The 18504-nt window shown below is 40.1% G+C and overlaps 1 protein-coding gene across 9 annotated transcripts in view; it reads right to left on the bottom strand.

Annotated features, from left to right (window-relative positions):
• Positions 1 to 18202, bottom strand: part of MAP3K4 (mitogen-activated protein kinase kinase kinase 4) — a 74144-nt gene extending 55942 nt beyond the window's left edge. For 2 of the 9 annotated variants that reach the window (XR_012673052.1, XR_012673051.1), the window contains exons 1-2: positions 17258 to 18202; positions 2102 to 2292 (exon numbers count right to left, since the gene is read on the bottom strand). Coding sequence is in view for 6 of the 9 variants with exons in the window: in XM_075146278.1 (XP_075002379.1) it covers positions 2102 to 2292; positions 17258 to 17322 (256 nt within the window). In the remaining 3 variants the exon portion in view is untranslated. Of the gene's footprint in view, positions 1 to 2101; positions 2293 to 16880; positions 16968 to 17257 lie in introns of those variants that run through there. The other 7 variants (XM_075146278.1, XM_075146279.1, XM_075146280.1 and 4 more) reach the window with 6 other exon arrangements.
• Between the last annotated feature and the right edge of the window lie 302 nt (positions 18203 to 18504).

Here is an 18504-nt window from a genome sequence, read left to right as displayed (position 1 = left end):
CCTGTGTTATTATGTAAATGTCTGAAAAGTTATTTCAAATTTACTTTTTAAACTGCTTAGTTACACCTGAATGAATTCTCTTACTGAAGTAAAAAACAATTCAATCTCAGTAACAGCATATGCACACACGTTCAAGGTCAATCAACCAGTCCAGTTGGAAGTTGTTGGTTTGGGAGTGGGTTTCTTCCCTCCCTCCCCCCAATACAGAATAAATTTGCTGAGATTGTACATATAGGCAAAGTTAAACAAAATGAACTATGAACTTTCCAGAAAAGATATTTTACACAATACAACACTATCCAATTCATCAAAAAAAAAACCCCAAATGTATTTTAATATATAGTCACAGCAAGCAAGAACAGGATATTATTATTCCAGAAGCAAGAACCATTCCCTCACAAGTAGACAGAGACCTTGCTCCAAAAACTCAGAATCTATTAGCAGGAATTAACAGCTCCCTATTTCTCATAAAGGTATCGATCCTCAATATGTGTTCAGCACCAAAGGGTTACTGTGAAATATTATGCATTACAGTTCTTTAGTATCACAATTTGTCTGTTTAGAAACTAATCTTTTTTTTTTTAAAGCACAGAAAGAAACAAGAAAAAAATCACAGAAAACAAGGAAAGTTATTACATAGCGACCTCATACAGAACTAAATAAGGTTAATGTTGCATTAGAAGAGTTTAACTTAGCCAAAAGACACAATTAAAAGCCAGTAAAAGCAGCTTAATAATTCTAATGCCTACACAGCTAACTAGCAAGTATAGCGAGATTTCTCTTCAATTTAGTTTAAGGAAGAGGTCTTCTGGTGAATGCTCTCTTCACAGTGACATTATTCAGAGACTGTATGAAATGGAAGGGAACCAAAAGCTTTGGAAGATGTTTGCATGGGCCCTTCTCTTATTACAAAGTTGCACTCCACAACTCTATGCAACTGAAGAATAGACTGTATTCCCTTTTTCATGCTAAACCATTTACCACCTTCTCCACTAAGCTTTACCTTGAAAATGAAATCCTAGCAAGTAAATGCACACATTTCCTGTTTCATGCGAAGCAATTTAAAAAATTGCTTCCAAAATATTAACTTCAATAGTCAAGGTGCCATAACAACTCTGGCAAATAACCTTGTCTGACACAGGCTTTTTTAAAAAAAAAAAAAACAAACAAAAAAAACCCTAAAAAAAACAAAACGCACAAACCCAAACCTAGGTGTATTCTTTGTGAAAATACTGAATATAGAATCTTAAGAAATGGCTTTTTTACATCCATCACAAGCTCAGCAAAACCAAAAATCGCACATTTTTTCCTTTTTTTCTTGGAAAGGCAGCTTGAAAAGATGTAGCTACTGCATGTTTTTTAAAATTATCTTTTCGATAAGCAATTACCATATTCTATATCTGCTCAAAATTAAAGAAAGAAATGCTTAAAAATCATACTTTAACCTAAAAATGTTTTATTTAATATTGGATATCGTTACTTAGTAACATTAGGAAAAAAAATACGTCAAGTATCTTTTGGTTTTTTCCCAGTTATGATTTTATGACTAAAGCATCAACAGAAATAACAGTGGTAACTATAATTTAATTGCTTCAGTGACACTAAAGGGTAAAGTATAATCACTGAAAACTCTATTTTTCTATAAAACAGACTGTAAAGTGCTTCAGAACTTGAAATTGGGGCAGAGAAGCAACTACACTGTTACTAGAGACCATAGAATCACAGAAAAAAATTGATTGGAAAATACCTCTGAAGGTCATTTTTTCCAACCTCCTGCTCAAAGCAAGGTTTATTTCAAAATTAATTTAGCCTGCTCATGCTCTTATCTAGCTGTTGTGGAAATCTCCAAAGATGGAGATTCAACAACCCAACAACCTCTCTGGCAAACTGTTCACTGTTTGACCACTCTCATGGTAACTTTTTTTCTTCTAATACCCAAAAGAGCCTTGGCTTGTGGCAACTTATGACAGCTGCCTCCTGTCCTTTCACTGCACCTCAGTATCCAGCTCCATCTTCTGTGTATCTCCTCCGTCAGGTAATGAAGGGCTACTACTATGACTTCATGGTCATTTTAGGAAAAAAAACAAAACACCACACCCACCTTTCAAAGTGGAGCGGCTAGCAGGTCTCCCAACGTTATTTTTCTGATGCTTTGTTGACATACGCTTCATCTGGCGGGGTGTACTAGGAGGAGAAGTTCCATAGAAGGTGTCAGCACTTGCTTCATCTGATAATTCCTCAGGGTCAGATTCAGAGATTTTGCAAGTAGCATCTTCTGATTTGCACTCTTTCCTGTAGAGAACAAGTTAAACCACAATGTTAAAGATGAAGAATTTTTACTTGCAATATCTGTTTAGAAAGCTAATCCGTCGATAAATCCCAGCCACAGTCAACCTTCTATATTTTCCTGCCACAGCCATATATATTCATCCCAAGTTTTTTCACACCCATAAGGGCAACTTCCCAATCAAGCAACCTATAGGCAACATACAACAAAGAGGATGTCAGACACTCTCCTAACCAGAGTGTCACTAGGAGAACACAGTGTAAACATACAAATATGTAACATATTTGTTTCTGAGAAAACTTGTGGCAAGCCTAAACTAAGAGGTACATGAAAAAAACAAAGGTTCAAGAATACAAACATAATGCAAGACAGTCAATCTAATCAGTGGCAGAGACAACAGCAGAGGTCTTCCCTTCCATCCTCCACTCCCTAACTTGTGCATACCATGAAGGCACCTTCTAAGTTCACTGAAAACTCCCTCCTTCACAAAACTTTTATCTAGCATAGGAGACCTGAAGTATTTCATCTATTTTCCACTGATTTTAATATTAAGTAGGTTTAACCTCAGAAAATTGGTAGCAAAAAAATAACAGGGTCTCCATAGTAACTTTTTTATTAGCCTCGATTACTTTGCTGTTTTGCAAAAAATACTGGTAGTACTTAAAAAGAAGTCAGAGCTCATGCAAGCACAAAATTAAGACAATGTATATATGTTCTTCAAACCACAAATCCAGATGGTCAGCTTAACCACTGGATGCTCTATCACTGAATTCAACAGAAAGTACGTATCTTTGCAGGATTAGTACGTATGTCAATCCAGAGTCCAGCACAACAGCTTTCCAACACCAAGTAGGACCTTTCATTGCTATTATTTCATTGCTATCTAGCAGTATCAGCAAACATTGTAGAGGAGCATTACATACAGTGCTACAAAACACTTCATTATTTAAAAAATGCTGACTTATCTTTGTAATTTTCCAAAACAAAATTATTTTGATTTAAATTATTCAAAGATAAAACTATAGAGTAATGGTGTTTTGCTTCAGTGAGGAACAGGCCTTTTCAAAAAAACCAAATCAAACAAAACCCACAAACAAACAAAAAAAACCCAACAACAACTGCACGGTATCACACAATTAACCCTAGCCATGGCACAATTCCATTGCAGAACAAGACAAACAAAGTCCAAACTACTATGATTTTGGTCTCCCCTTCTCCCCAGCCAAAAACTCCTTTTGAGTCAATTCTGTCACTCATATAATTACCCACTAAGCCAACAACAGGAGCTAATCTATTTGTAAACTCACATGGCAAAAAAAAAAAAAAGCCATCTGTTCTCATATGTAAGCTCTGGGCAAGCTCAAAGACAACTTCCAGTGCCAGCTTCCCCTCATAAGAAGAGGTCAGATGTAAAACAACCACTATGGGGCCATGCATGCATTCTTATATTAGGACTTGCTTTAAAAATAAAATATGACAAATACAATGAATGAGTAATCATGTCAGATACCCTTTCCTTCCTCCTGGACACTTGCTCTGTCCCACCAAATAAGATTACTTCAGTAGAGTGGCAGTTGGGCACAATACCACTAATAGCTGGATCTCCTCTGCATGATCAAGTGACACACATGATCAAGTGACAACAAAATTACTCTTAGATTGTGAGCAACCAAACTTCAGTGCAGTTTATGCTGCTCACTGACATACTAGGAAATTTCAAATTCATACATGGAAACAGACTATTTTAAGATAGTCTGTGAACTGTATCATTGTCCACCAATAACACACCATTTGAATTCTTCACAATGTTAAAAAAGCCCCACAAAATAATGAAATCCCCTGGTCAATTCAGGCTTCAGGGGAAAGTAGATGGCAGCAGGACAGGGTTTTAACCTCTCTCACTATCCCTTTATACCCATCTGATGTTTATCAACCCAGGGTAAATATAGAGAAGGGAGAAAAAGGGAAGGAGGAAGAGAGGACTCCAAGGCCAAAACAAGTCCCTAACTGATTGAATCCCATGGATAGGCTGGAGATCAAAGTGACTAGAAGACCTCTGCCTCCTCCCAGAATATGGGACCATTACCCCAGCACAATACTCTCATCACCACCACTCCCCACTGGTGTCATACATGCAACTCTCCTGCTTTAACATACATCTGGGAGAAGAACATGCACCACTCTAGCTTGGAGGCGGCAAAAAATGCAGTTTGCCTCCATCTCCTCACATACTTTTTTTCTGAAGCAGGCGTGCAAATAACATCATCTTGACTCTGGTAAAAGATATGGAGGCAAAGAAACATTCGACCTAAATCAGACAGTGCCAGACTAGCATCAGTACCTGGTAACTTCAATTTCAATTTCACTTGAATCACAAATGACATTTTACTTGCTACTATTTTTGAGGCAGACGAGGAATGTTACTCATGCTCTGGTGGAGCGAGTCTGAGTGTCTGCAGGAAGAAATATGCCAGAATATTGCCAGCCAGTAGAAAAGCAGTAAGGCTAACAAAAAAAAAACCAAACACCTAAAAAAAAAAATCAGATACTGTACTTTTTCTTTGCCTTTAGCTATAAACAGAAATAAACACCTTAACATGCAGAACAGTTATGTTCTCTGCAAAGCCACAGAAACATTTAGTGTATGAAATTACTCTTCTCACATTACAGCTTTGAGAAGAAGGGAGGCAAGTTCACCAACCACTGTAGATAAACTTTAGAGGTTACCTAAGAAAAATGACTGAGGTGGTACCGTAGCACCACCTGTACTCTAAGGAGAGCCCTATGGTGAATTTGGCCATAATGACAACCACACAGAATCACCAATACTTTTAGCCTAGTTTCCTTGCCTTGGGAAGTCATGCCCTTTGTGTGTCTTCTAACAATCTGATTTAATTAACCACTATTGGCCAACTATAACAAAGAAGTCTCAATTTGTTCCTACAGATCTTGTGAAAACAGGTGGATAAATAACAGAAAAGCATCTTGTAAAGGCTGAACTGGGAAAGCATTTTATTTTATTCCTGTGAACTCTTGCAAACAACCCTATTGCAGAAAAAACTTCAGGCAGAGCACACCCCTCTGATTTTGCCATAGACAAATCAACCACAAGAGACTAAACCACATGAAACAAGAAGTCATTAGTTCCAGTGCTTATGGAACTATTTATTTTTTCAGTGATCTCACTGGCCTGGCAAGGCGCAGGGTGGGGTGCTGATGCTCTTGCGGGGCCTGGCAGAGGAGATCCTGCAGCACTCGCATTAGGTCTCAGTTCCAAGGCAGTTTTAAATTAAGACAAGTTACCTCGTTATAAAACACCAGTGAAAACACTGTTTTCCTTCTGTTTTTAAATGAGGACCCTCTTCTAAGAGTATAATAATCAAACCTCTTCACCAGGCTGAATGAACTGGTCTTTAAAGACCACGGTTCTTTCCTCAACAGTCACTACCTTGTTTGTTTCTTGCTATGTCTGATGAGAGGGCATGAAGTCCAAAAGTATTCAAACACCCTCCAATCTCACAACTGAATTACATACATACCTATACAGTGGGATCCAGTATGACTTACTTAACATTCAGACATTTTTTTTTTCTGGGTAATTTAGTAAGCTGTTCTTTAATTTGTTAAAAAACATAGCAGATTTATTACAAAACATGCAGCACTAGAAGTCACATCACAAAACTGCAATCATGCTCTACAGAACCACTCTTGTTAGCAGCTGACAAGATGATCTAACTGGAGCAGGCTGGTCTGCTTAGAGGGAGGAAGGCACAGGTTGCAACTCAAGTTTAAAACTTCAGAATGCTCAGTTTAGGGATTATGTGCAAAGACTGTATCTCAACTCAGAGCTCAAATCAATGCCAGTGAACACAAAGACTCAGTTTCACCAGTGAAAGCCTCATTGTACAACAATGCACTAGATATATAGGGTCTGAACTAAAGCAACTATATCAGCTTAGTCATGCTGGTATCAATTTTTTCACCATTCACACATCAGTAAGGCTCTTTCTCAACACTCCTTATGGCACCCTGCCATTTCCATTCAGAGAACTGCAAGATCTGTACAAGGCCCACCACTGAATTACCAAGTACTTGCTCTTGATACTCAGTGCCTTTGTTTTAAAGGCAAAGTGTTTATTTTTCAAATATATGCTCCTTAACAGGGATTCAGCTTGATAATTAAAGTATGTAGGAAGCTTCATTAGCCTGTTCTCAGTAAGGTACATTGTCAATTAGCTAAGGTAGCAGAAAACATAGGCCTTACATATTGCCAATCAAATCTTTTTAAAGCTAGGTAGCTCTCCCTAAATGTAGTTGCAACCATTCTATTTCAAAGATAAACAATATTTTGACAAGAACATAACTGCAAATTGTCATCATCCCACAGCTGTTGGTAATGCAAAGAGCAAACAGGTAACCATCTCTGCAGCTATTAAAACTGAAAAACAAAACGGTATCCAGTCAGAACTGCTAAACACCACACACAACACAACTCTGGAATTAGCAGCTCTAACTTCTGTGGAGCAGTACTGGGTTTCATTTAATCTGCATAGCACAAGAGAACGTGACAGTACCCCTGGACCAACAGCACAAGGACGGAACTTCATTAATCAACCTGTAGCACTTCGGGAAACTAAGACTGAGGAGTAGACAACCTAATCAGGAAAACAAGTTAAGATGAAATGAACTGAAGTTCTGCTAAAGTACAGGTCTGCTATCTGGTGTAAACTCCTAGTGTTACGTTCCAACATTATGAAAGCATCACACACTCCTATTTTTTAATCACCTTTTAAAATTCCCGGTTCTGAGGGAAGCTTTAAGCTTAAATAAATGCACTTGGTTCTATAAAGTTCCTGAACTGAAAGCAGAAAGGACTACGAATCCAATTCTGCCTACAGTCTTCTCTTAAAGATCTGCTACATTTGTGAATACTAAAAGTAAGTGCTTGCAGCTATTGCATTCAAAGCAGTTATTACAAACTGCTGTAAGGGCAGCAAAAGAAATAGTAAAAAAAAAAACTTGAAGGAAGGACTGTAAGTGCAATTCCGTGGAAGCCTTCAGTAAAAAGCAAGAAAAAAAATCTTGGATTTTTTTCTATTATTTTTTATTACAGAACAGCAGGCATTTGCTCAGAGTTTGTACAAATAAGAATATTTTTTGCTAAATACATCCTGTGTAAATCTGGAACAGTGCTTACAGGGGGAAAAAAATAGCCTGGTTAGCAAGATACGAAAATTCTGTGACTAGCATGGACATTTAAATGGTGTACATGTCACGTATTCCTATTGTGACTGTAACTCCAGAGACAGTAAAATAAAATTGTTCACATTAAAACCTAATACTGACATACAGTAATGAAGATACTTGACCTTGTATTCACATTGGAATCTTGTGTGCCAGAGCTCAGCATTTCTGAGCAGTCAATGTTAAACCTTAGTCACCAATAACTTCTGATTGCTGCCAACATATTAATAGGACTTACTGTTACAAACTTGGTAATATACTTCATAAGATTTTTAACAGTATAATTAAATTTGACTTGAAACTTAGGACATCTGGCTTTTTACTTTGTTATCCTTAAGATAATTTGGGTAAGCTATAGGAAAACACCAAGTTTTGGGGTTTTTTTGGAACGAGAATCACTACCACAAATATAAATTGCAGATACAGTCCTTCTTAAAGTTTTTCTACTGTAAAAATTTTATAAGAATAGAAAAGTCTTCAAATTATGAAGGGCGAATGCAGTTAGACTCGTAAAAAGCACCACATCTCTACTAAGGCCTGGATCCGCTTCCTCCTGAGGAAAAAAAAACTTTATTACTTTTGGAAAATATCGCTGCTTGGCAAATGAATACCCATGGTTTTGGGTAAGAAATTGGAAAGAGTATCTGTTATCTGCTGCCTTCCCAAATTTTAGAGAGAACAAGAGCACACAGACCCATGTCACATCCCACCAGCAGAACAACAAGCACTGAAAGCAACTTTGAGCTGGGGGGGAGAGCAGGAATAAGAGCTTTGATGTTCCAAGTTTCCAACTCACAAGGATCTTGTAGACATTACTTTACTCTAAAAAAGAGGCATCTGAATAACTTAACTTGACGATAAAGCCTGGCAGAAAAACACTTAACAGCAATCTCATAGTGGAAAAGGGGAACTTCAGAGTACCATCTCTTCTGGCATGAAGGCTGTATAAAAAAAGGCAGGGAGGAAGCACAAAACAAAAACATTGTTCTGTAAAGCACTTGTTGCCCTTGCAACTCTTCCTTCAGTTGGTAAGTAAAAAGCAAGATTGCCAACTCCTTTCATTTCTCAGGACCTGTTTTTCAAGCACACTTCTCTAACTCAATTTGTGTATCCCTACGATCACCCTTACGTCTGCACTATTCTTCCTTTCTACAGGAGGTGGCTAATCCTATCTAGTTAAATGCATCCATCTCTTCTGAAAGCTAAGACATAAATATTTATGAGGGTCACATTCAACCTTTCATCGATTTCTCTAGCCATAAAAGCAGATATTATGTAAGGTACACCAATGTCAAGGCTAAAATGAATAGGAGAAAACAAACTTGAAACTTATCTTAAGACTAGAAGAAAATCTGAAGGAGACAGAGATGCTAAAGACAATGCCTGCAAGTAATATGAGGAAAGTAAAAAATATTTTGTCATGTTGTTGTCTTAAAACAACATCCTAAGGCAGAAATCTCAGGCTTTTCTGTATTCACTAAGTATTTCAAAATAACGTTTTAAAAAAGAAATAGTACCAGCATGACAATTTAAGTTTTAAGAAATATTCCAATTCAGCTGTACATAGCTACATTCTTCCTCCCAGAGAAATCAAGGCAGGATATGTGATCAGTTGTCTCTATAGTCTAGGAATGAATGCTGGGGAAAAAAGGTGGCACTTGGGCAGGAGGGCAGAATTTACTTATAACAGAGATAATAATTTTATCATTTACTGCTGATGCTAACCGAAAAAAAGCACTTGAATCTTTCAGCAAGTAAGTCTGCAGATGCAAATTTTATAGAATCTACGTTTTTATTAGAACAGCTTACAGCAGAGAAGCTTGTAAGAGTACAAAAACCATGGAATAATGTTAAAAAACTTTTAAAATCAAGTATGAAAAGTGATGAACCTTATTCACACAATTTTCTACAGGGATGAAGTAAAGAGCCTCAGAAATTACGAAGACTATAGTCACAGTAAGCTGACACAAAAAGGGGAACCTGTTCCAGTGCACCTTTTGTATCCCAGGTTGCACATGCCTGTCCCCTCTGCACAGAAGCCAACAATCATGTGAACTCAGTCACCAATTTGATGGGGAGAAAAACACATTAATTTTTAGTGCATCAGTTACTCATCAGATCGATAAGCTGAAGTGAAAACTCTACAGACACATGACTGCTAGGTCCAGAAAGAATGCAGTGGAGGAGCTTGGCTTCCTCTTGGGGACGGACTAGGGGGAAGAAGAAACTAACCTGCTGTTCCAACACATTGAGTGTAATGTGAAATCGTGTCCTCAGTCACCCTCTTCTGGCTGCAGCTGAAGCAATTTATAAGATGATTGTCCTTTCTGCTTTCCAGTGACACTCTGACAGAAGTCACCAGCCCCCAAGATGCACAAGTATAACTGAAAGTACCAACCTTGGTTCTTCACTGGTGCTGCCAAAACAATCCAGCTTAACTGGAATGTCTTTGTTAGCAGGATTTTTCTAACTGCAACCACTTTTATTTTGATTAGGCAACCAAATGTACTTAACGTTATGCTAGCAAGTTTCATATGGCAGATATTCCTAATTGAGCAGGGGAAGAGAGGGATGTTAGGAGATGAGAACAGTAATTTCTAGCCTGGATCAGCTGCAAAACTAATGCAATTTTTTACTTGCAGCAATGATAAAAGCAAAATACTTGTGCAGGAAGATGCTTAAGGCAATACCTGTATCACTACCAAGAACTGATTGAATCACATAATTCCAGTAGCTTATTTATAAATTAACCTATGAACAAGGGCTCGTCAACATAGAAATAATTGCAGAAACACTAAAACATCATTAGTAAATAGTCAGAATGTAATAGTAGCCCTGTAATAGCCATGCTTTGCTCACTATTTACGCTTTGTTTATCTTTGAAGACTAATCTGTAGTCTGACTACACAAATGCAAACACCCAATGCTGCTATGAAGTCCTGACCTACATCTTGCCACCTGCTTGCAAACTATGGGTTTACGCTACAACAGCCCTGCTAACAGTTAAGCACCAAGTACAATAAATCCCAGATCAGCTGAGGCCTGAGAGAAGTACAAAGCAAGTATTTCTGCTGCAAGATCAACAGTGATTTGTAGCAAGACTTCACTGTGATAGAACAACCACTATTTCTGCAGAAATCTACAAGGAAAAAAAGTCATTATCAGGGAAATGACTAATGTAAAGCTTAGAGCTAAGCAGTTAATCTTTAATTGATTCCCAATGACCTTTTTTCCCCCATGGTAACTCTCAATTAAGCTGTTTAATTAGAACGGAAAGACCCAGCAAGTGTGAACACGCTTCATTTCTACAGTAGACCTCAAGCACATCTCTGACTGTAGCCAGTTCCCCACATTACAAAGTTCCTTACAGCACTACTGTACTGACTAGCAACATTTATTTTAAGAGAGAAATTCAAACAAAACCTTCTGTTTCTCAAGATCTGGAAATTACCACAGTCAGTTTTGTAAATTACTAACACTTTGACATTTTTCCCAAAATTCTCCTATATTCTTGGGCAGAAGCTTCTAAGTGCTTGATTATTATATTTATGACAGAAAGACATAGAGACACAGAAAAATGTAACAAAGGCTATTGAAACAGCGGAGAGGTGTTGAAGAACCTTTTGACTGACTATAAAAATATGGTAAACTTCAAAAAGACAGAAATTGTCAAACACAGTGAGTTTAAAATAAATTAAGTAAAATGCAAATTAGTATTCATCATATCTTTTTATTGCAAGCAGAGATAAGAGCTATTGAGACCTATTTAAATGATCTAAGGAAGTCATTTTTCTTCTGCAAGTTACACCAACTAGAAATAAGTATAAAAAATAAATAAAATAGAGCTCTTGTAACAGTTTTGGCAGTTGTTCATGTTCTCATCTCACAAAAAAATAATAATCGGAACTTCCTGTTCTTTTTTACTAGTAAATTTGGAAGCAGAGAAAGGTTAACTAATTTTTCCATCTTGGATTATTATAAGTTTTCATGCAAATTTGGATTATCACATAACAGCATTTAAAAAATATGCATGTACATTCAGCTCTGAGCTTTTTTTCCTTCATTCATAAATAGATTATTTGATTAAAACTATGCCATATGTTATTTCAATAAGAAAGAACAGCAGATCTATTTAATTCTGACATTGCTCTATAATGTGTAAAAAAGTGTGAAAACGCTGATGGTTTGTCAGGTTTCCACATCCACATCTAAGCCTACCAGGTAAGGCTGCAAATGGATCAAAGGTTAGAATTGTAGAAACAGGAGCTAAGAGAGCTTCACCCAGCCCAGCTAGTATCCAGCTCTCTTCTCTTCAATACCTCAGAACAACTGATGTCAAAATATTAATTGGTTTCAGTCACCATGCTTCCTTAGTGCTACTTTTTCAACCTCAACTATATCCTAACACATCTTTGGGAAAAAATATTCTTTTAAACTGAAATTTCCAAGAACAGCACTTTATCTTTTTTTTTTTTTAAATGAGCAGCTCTGAAATATGTTTTCATCACTAAAGTAAAGATGGTTGAACATTACACAGCACAGTACAAATCCAAAGGATAACTGCTGCAGTTAAGTTCTTGGCACCTGCACGAATCAGATCCCAAGGTCTCAAGCTACTCAAGCTACACACCCAAAAAATAAAGTATATTTGATTAAGAACTGCTTATGAAAAAGATATACTAACAAATACGGATGGATTTTCAGGAAAATTTAAGCCACACCAGGAAAAGTTACATACTACTGGGAGAAGAGATACCATGACAGAAAGCGTTAGGCTGCTAGGCTCAACTATAAATATATCACATATAACAGTGATAAATTGGGAAAGACACAGACCTAGGATAAAAGATAATAAGATCTGTAACAGCCATTCTTCCCCCATTCTCCCATGCACAAGCTTTACTCTTCTGTCAGAAAGTTCCATTCCTAGATAAGAAAAAGCTCCCAACTGGTTTTGATCCCAAAGTTTCAGTTCATCTTTTAGATGAAGTCAAAGTCTACAAGAACTGTGAAGGTGAAGCATTAAAAGTTAAATACGTTTTTAGTGGAAGCTGGTGTCTAAGCACTGGATGCTGGACTACTAATCTGCAACCTTTAGAAAACTCAGGCAATGCAATGGAGCTGCAGTACTCTGCACTATTTGGAGCATCCCAAATGCTCAGTGGACATGCCCATAGAGAGTTCTACAGTGCAGCTGAGAAGTAACTGAGGCATATGTAACTGTGGCCTTGTTATCACTTACTGGATGGATGTTTCATAGCTAAAAGGGTAAAAACCTTTACAAATACCGCTCTCAGAGAAGTCATCAGCAAGTAAACCAGCAGCACACGTAAGCCGAGGGCAGAATAAATCATACATGTATACCACATTAGAAAGAAACGCACGACAGTCAATACCATTAAATGTTAGCAGGACACAGAAGGAACAGAAGGAATTTCCTCCTTCTACCCCGTGACAGCAGGAGACACTCATCAGGGCAATAAAGTTATATCCCATCTTGTCTGGATCCAGAATAAATCTGATCAAGGTTCATCGCAAGCTGATGTGATTATACATACAGGGTTCGTGGACTAGACATGAGTGAACATTTGACAACTCAGTAACGCTCAAACTCAGGTGTTAAGAGCAAACATTCTGGTTTAGCTTTATGTTTGCAGTTGGCCAAGGATGAGCATGGGACAAATATCAGCTCTTTAAATGAATATGCTTCTAAGTTATTTTTAAAAATTCAAAAATGATTTAGTTAATAGATTACAGGCTAAACATAGCATCAATGCAGTTAACACTTGAGAGAAGAAGAAAACTTAGGGAAAGTAATAGCTCTGCAAACATAAATGGCATATACAACAGTAAATCCAACCACACAGCTGAAGAAATAAGAGCCGACATACCCTTATCTTCCTGTGCTACGGAGGTCAAAATACTGCTTGACTAGCAGTGGGTAGCATAAAAAAACCCTGTCTTCTAAATCTATTTCAGATGCAGTTTAAAAGAACGGTTTGTGTATAATTTAAGAAATGTGGTTGTCATGGAAGCCAAATCTTTATAAGCCTCTAAAAATCCCAATTCGCTCCCTAAAATAAAAATTACTGCATATCCTTTATCCTTTCCTTTAAATTTAGTAGATCTGTTTTTCATTACAGCACGGTTTGCATTCCACAAGGGCCAATATCACTAGCTTACATAATAGTAAAACCAACCTTGACACAGACAGCACTAATTAACAGACATAAAAACAACTCAAGCAGCCACACAACGCAGACTAATCCTTGCTGCTACAAATGCCAAAGACATCTCAACTAGCACTTTGTGTGTGTTTGCGCGTAGGTGGAGCAATCAGTCATTCATCCCAATCTTGCACATGTAAACAAGAAAATGCAATACATGAAGCATAGAGATTACATCTTACCTCATTTAAATGCATGGAAGAAAAAAAAAAAAAAAGGATGGTAAAACACTATATACTTAGATCATTTTTCCCAGTGAAGCTATGATCCTAAGGTAATAAAATAATTTTAAACTCTTTCACTGCTGATACACTATCAGTCATACACATAGTTTGGCAAACAGAAAAATAGGTTGAGCACAATTCATGACATGACCCCAGGCTTCCCTCAAACAACAGATGCTGCAGACTGACAGCCCAATTCATTGTCATCAATGAAGAGCCAACAAATCTCATAGACAGACCACTGAAAAATTCCCCAGTGCTGAGGAAGCCTCCACATTATTAACAATCCTGTCCCGCTTTATTCACAGCCTTGCTGCTTCCTTCACCCCTTGCACTGCACGTATGCCAGGAGAAAAGAGGGCTACAAGCAATCAAGACACAAGTTAGAGTAGCCCTACGGCTCTTCATGCCTTTGCAGTGCCACCAAAATTGGCATCTCAACAAAGGAAATGCTTAAGGCCTCATTTTTCTCTATAGTGGATTTCGTGCCGGAAAATTCCTGGGAAAGCCTAAAACTGGACTCGGAAAATTTAAAGCCTATAGGCACCAAACATGTACCTGTTTTAATTAGCATACTAAATTATCTAGGTGGGAACATCTTACCTTGAAGACTTTCTGTTTGCTTTGTTACAAGGATTGGTACTTAAATGTGAATTCTTCCCAAAACTTTTTAGTAGTGTCTTTTCATTTATCCATAACCACCGCAGGTTGTCCAACGTCCAATTGCAATCCTATCTCAAAAACAACATCTGCTCATAGGTTCCCTGAGTATTTTTCAGTTTAGAGTTGCCTCCCCTCTCTTCTCACCCCAAAGCGTATGTTTCAAGAAAGAAAGGAAGACCTGGGAAAAAGAGTTTGCCTTTGGAGCAGAATTCTCAATCAAATGCTTTGGACTAAGGACTGTATAATTCAAAAAAAGCCAAGAATATATTGTATGCTTGCCTTAGATTTACAACATGTACCATTGCATTTACATTCTGACAAGACACAAAATCCTTACATGAAGACAAACAAATTTCCAACACATAAGGGCAGCCTCACAACAATAAATCAACACTTGCTTTTTTAAACAAATGTAGGTGTACTGTTAATGAGAATGACTGAGTACCTCTCCAACAGAATTAAATTTAACTTAAAAAGAATGCATTATACCATTGGACTTCAGTGCTAGCCAGAAGAACTCTTTATCATAAGAACACATTCATAGTCTACAAACAGGACTGAAAGCTATCTGCCACCAAATGGATTTCAAATTCTCAAGCCTGCACACAGTCCCACTGATTTCAACAAGATTCTGACCTCACAGCCGCAAGACTGAACACTAGTAACTCCAAAATTTAAATCAACTTTAATCATGTTGAAAAAGCTTCAGATACTTTGGTCTTGTATTACTTTTAAGAAAAAACAAGTACTATGTAAAGCCAGAGAAGCAGTTCTGTTCTAAAGCAGATGTGAAGTTGATACACAAAGTACACACAGACATGAATCAGAGTGGAGTACATGCATTACCCTACACAAATTAAGGCTACCTAATTGTTTTGAGACATCTTCCCACGCACCAGCTCACTCTGAAATAACTAATTCAATTTTCATTTGCTGGGTAAAGTTGCCACCACACTATCCACACCCACATCCGACTCATATAAACTGTCTTTTAATAAGCAGAATCCAGCAGAGGTCAGAAATGGCCCTAGACAGGAAATGCCTGGGTGTTTTCCATTCAGGCACTGCAGATTACTCTTCTACATGAAGACAGCCCAGGTCTAGGGTCATGCTGTTGTACAAACTTAATTTTAAATCATTTTCTGCTTAACCTGCACTATTACTCTTTGAAGATACTATAAAAAGGAAGTTGGAAGCTTAAGAATTCAGTTGCCCTACTGGCATTTGTATTTCATAATATTTCTGTTAAATCTAATTAACTGTTATATACCTTCTGGTTTTGACATTCTCATGACGTAAGAAAAACAAATCATTAAAATACATTAATGAAAACTCAAACCAGACATTGTTCAACTGCATAGCCTCGATCCAAACTGGAGTGCATCACCACTTCCCTTTTATTGTGTCAGTATGAAACAGTAGCTTGCAATATCCAGGAATGATCTCAGGAATGTGACAGCATGAAGCTTTTTTGCACAGCACATCTGGAATACAATGCTCCTGACTACTGCCTTACAGTACTAATTGATCACACAAACGTTTTAAAAAACGTTTCCTGAATGCCTCCTAGTGAGAAGTGAAGTGCATCAACAGGATGTTATTTTAAAAGGAGAAATAATTGCCAGGGAATTAATAACTTCGACTTATGCAACACTTCTACAGCCAGTTGGAAACACTAAACCATGAAGTAATTTGCATCCCCATCTCTCAGCAGGGCACAGATGGAGACTTGCAAAAAGCCGATCTGCAGGTCAGCACATTCAGGAGGTAACAGCAGTTGCAAAAAGCTTGAGGCATCATAGCGCTAGCCCTCTTTTTGGAAGATTTTTTTTAAAAAACTGTATCTTCTGAGAAATATCTATTGCAATGTTGCCAGGAGCGATACTCCAAGATCCTGCTGTTTTATCGGCACACCAGAGAGAACCTAACTACCTGTTTTTAATCACGGCTCCTATAAACACGAGACACCCTTCTAGAAGGCAGTGTTTTTATCACTGCAGTTCACAAGTCAACGAGCATAGGTCACGCTTTGTCAGCCTGGCGGGGAGCTCCAACAGCTACTCCCGCTCCTCGCTTCGTAACCACCAGCTCCGGCCCCGAGTGCTGGTCAAAGGCTTGCCCCGAGAGCTGGCCTTGCGAGTGCCCCAGGAACACCCGTTTGCTCCTGCTGCTCAACCAGGGGGGAAGGAAACGATTTGGTTTTAATTGCAAAGTGCCCACAAAATATTGCCTTACCCACCGCAGCCACTAGAGATTTCTTATCGAAGCACTTTCTCACTCGGTGGACGTTTTACAGAAGCGCTGAAGCAGCAGCAGCCGCCGGAGCTTTTGCGTCGCGAAGGGACCGGGGGGGAGGGCGGGATGGTTCAAAACGCAGCCCCAGCAACGCAGCGCTCCTGACGCCGTGCCCGGCCGTGCCCCGGCGGCGGTGGGCGAGGCGGGCTGCGCCCGCGCACTGCAGAAGGGGCGGCTGGCACTCACAGCCCTCGGCCCGGCACCGGCCCCGGCCCGGGCCCGGGGTGGCGGCCCCAGCCGCGCACCACAATCTGGCAGCAGGCGGCCTGCCCCGCTGTCTGCAGGCAGCTCCCTATTTGGCAGCGCTGGGTACTGACCTCCCTGGCGGCGGCGGCTCCTCCATGGCGGCGGCGGCAGAGACCAGCGCGGCGACGTCTCTCATGCATGCACCGAGGCCGGCATGGCGGCGGATCGCAGTGCGCGGCCCGGCCTGGCCCGCTGCGGCGCCGGGGGTGCAGCGAGGAGGAGGAGGAGGGGAGAGGCAGGGAGGGGGGGGTCTCTACCCAGCTGCAGGAACCCGGCCGCGCAGAGCCGCCCGCGCGGCCGCCATCTTGAAAACAGCCTCCGAGGGCAGAGAAGCCGGGAGCATCGCTACGGCGCGCGAGGAGGGACCGGCCGAGCCAGAGGCGCTCGCTCCGCCGCGGCCGGGCGGAGAGCGGCTGGCAGCGTGGGCTCCCCCCGCCCGCTGCCCCCGCCGGGGGGGCGCCCGCCTCTCACGCAGGCGACGGGGTCGGGGCGCGCTGTGAAACGGCGGGGGTTCCCTCTCGGGCTGCGGGGGGTGTTTCCCCGCGGTTCTGCAGGAGGGGCCGGCACCCGGCGGTGGTGAAGGCGCAGCGGGAGCTGCCGTCCCGCCAGCTGGCGCCTGGCTCCCTCCCCACCCGTGACAGGAGGGCTCGCCGTTATCGGCTGCCATTTACTACGCGGGGGCCTCCAAAAGGGCAAGTTTCCGCAACCCCAGCAGCCAGGGGGAGAAGAAAAACCGAAGATGGTTTACCTCAGCAGGTCCCAGCTCCCTGCAGCCTGCTGGCGTGGTGGCCAACGCACGCTGAGGCTGGAGCTCCCTCAGCCGTCTCCAAATAGTTCAAAGGCGTGAAAGGCCCTCAAGGTCCCCTTGAGGGGGTACGTGGGAGAAGGGGCAGGGATGCTCGTAGCTTTGCAGGCAAAAAAAAAAAAAAACAAAACAAAACAAAAAAAAAACCCACGCAGGCATCATTCATTCTGCTGCTTACGGAGCAACTTGTTTCATTTCATGAACCTGGTCTCTGTAAAGCCTCCAGCAGCACTGGTTATCAGCCTTGAACAGAGAACTGGAGCCACGTTATCCATTTGGAAATACAGGGAGGAAAAATGTAATTTCCTGAACTATGGCTTGGCTGGAATGCCAACATTAACGCCCTTCAAAGGCAGAAAAGTGCCATGAGTTATTTAATTGTTACAGTTGGTGAGAGAGAGCCTCATCTTGTGTTTTATAGGACTGGAAGCAGAGCAGCAAACCCTGGCATCAGTAATGTGTATACAAACAATATATGTTATTTCTGAAGAGTGAAATTTGAACTTGGAGTGG

This window comes from Calonectris borealis, chromosome 3 (assembly GCF_964195595.1).
Source record: "Calonectris borealis chromosome 3, bCalBor7.hap1.2, whole genome shotgun sequence".
NCBI lineage: Eukaryota > Metazoa > Chordata > Aves > Procellariiformes > Procellariidae > Calonectris > Calonectris borealis.
The sequence above is the reverse complement of the archived record's forward strand: the minus strand, read 5'-3'. Positions and strand labels throughout refer to the sequence as shown.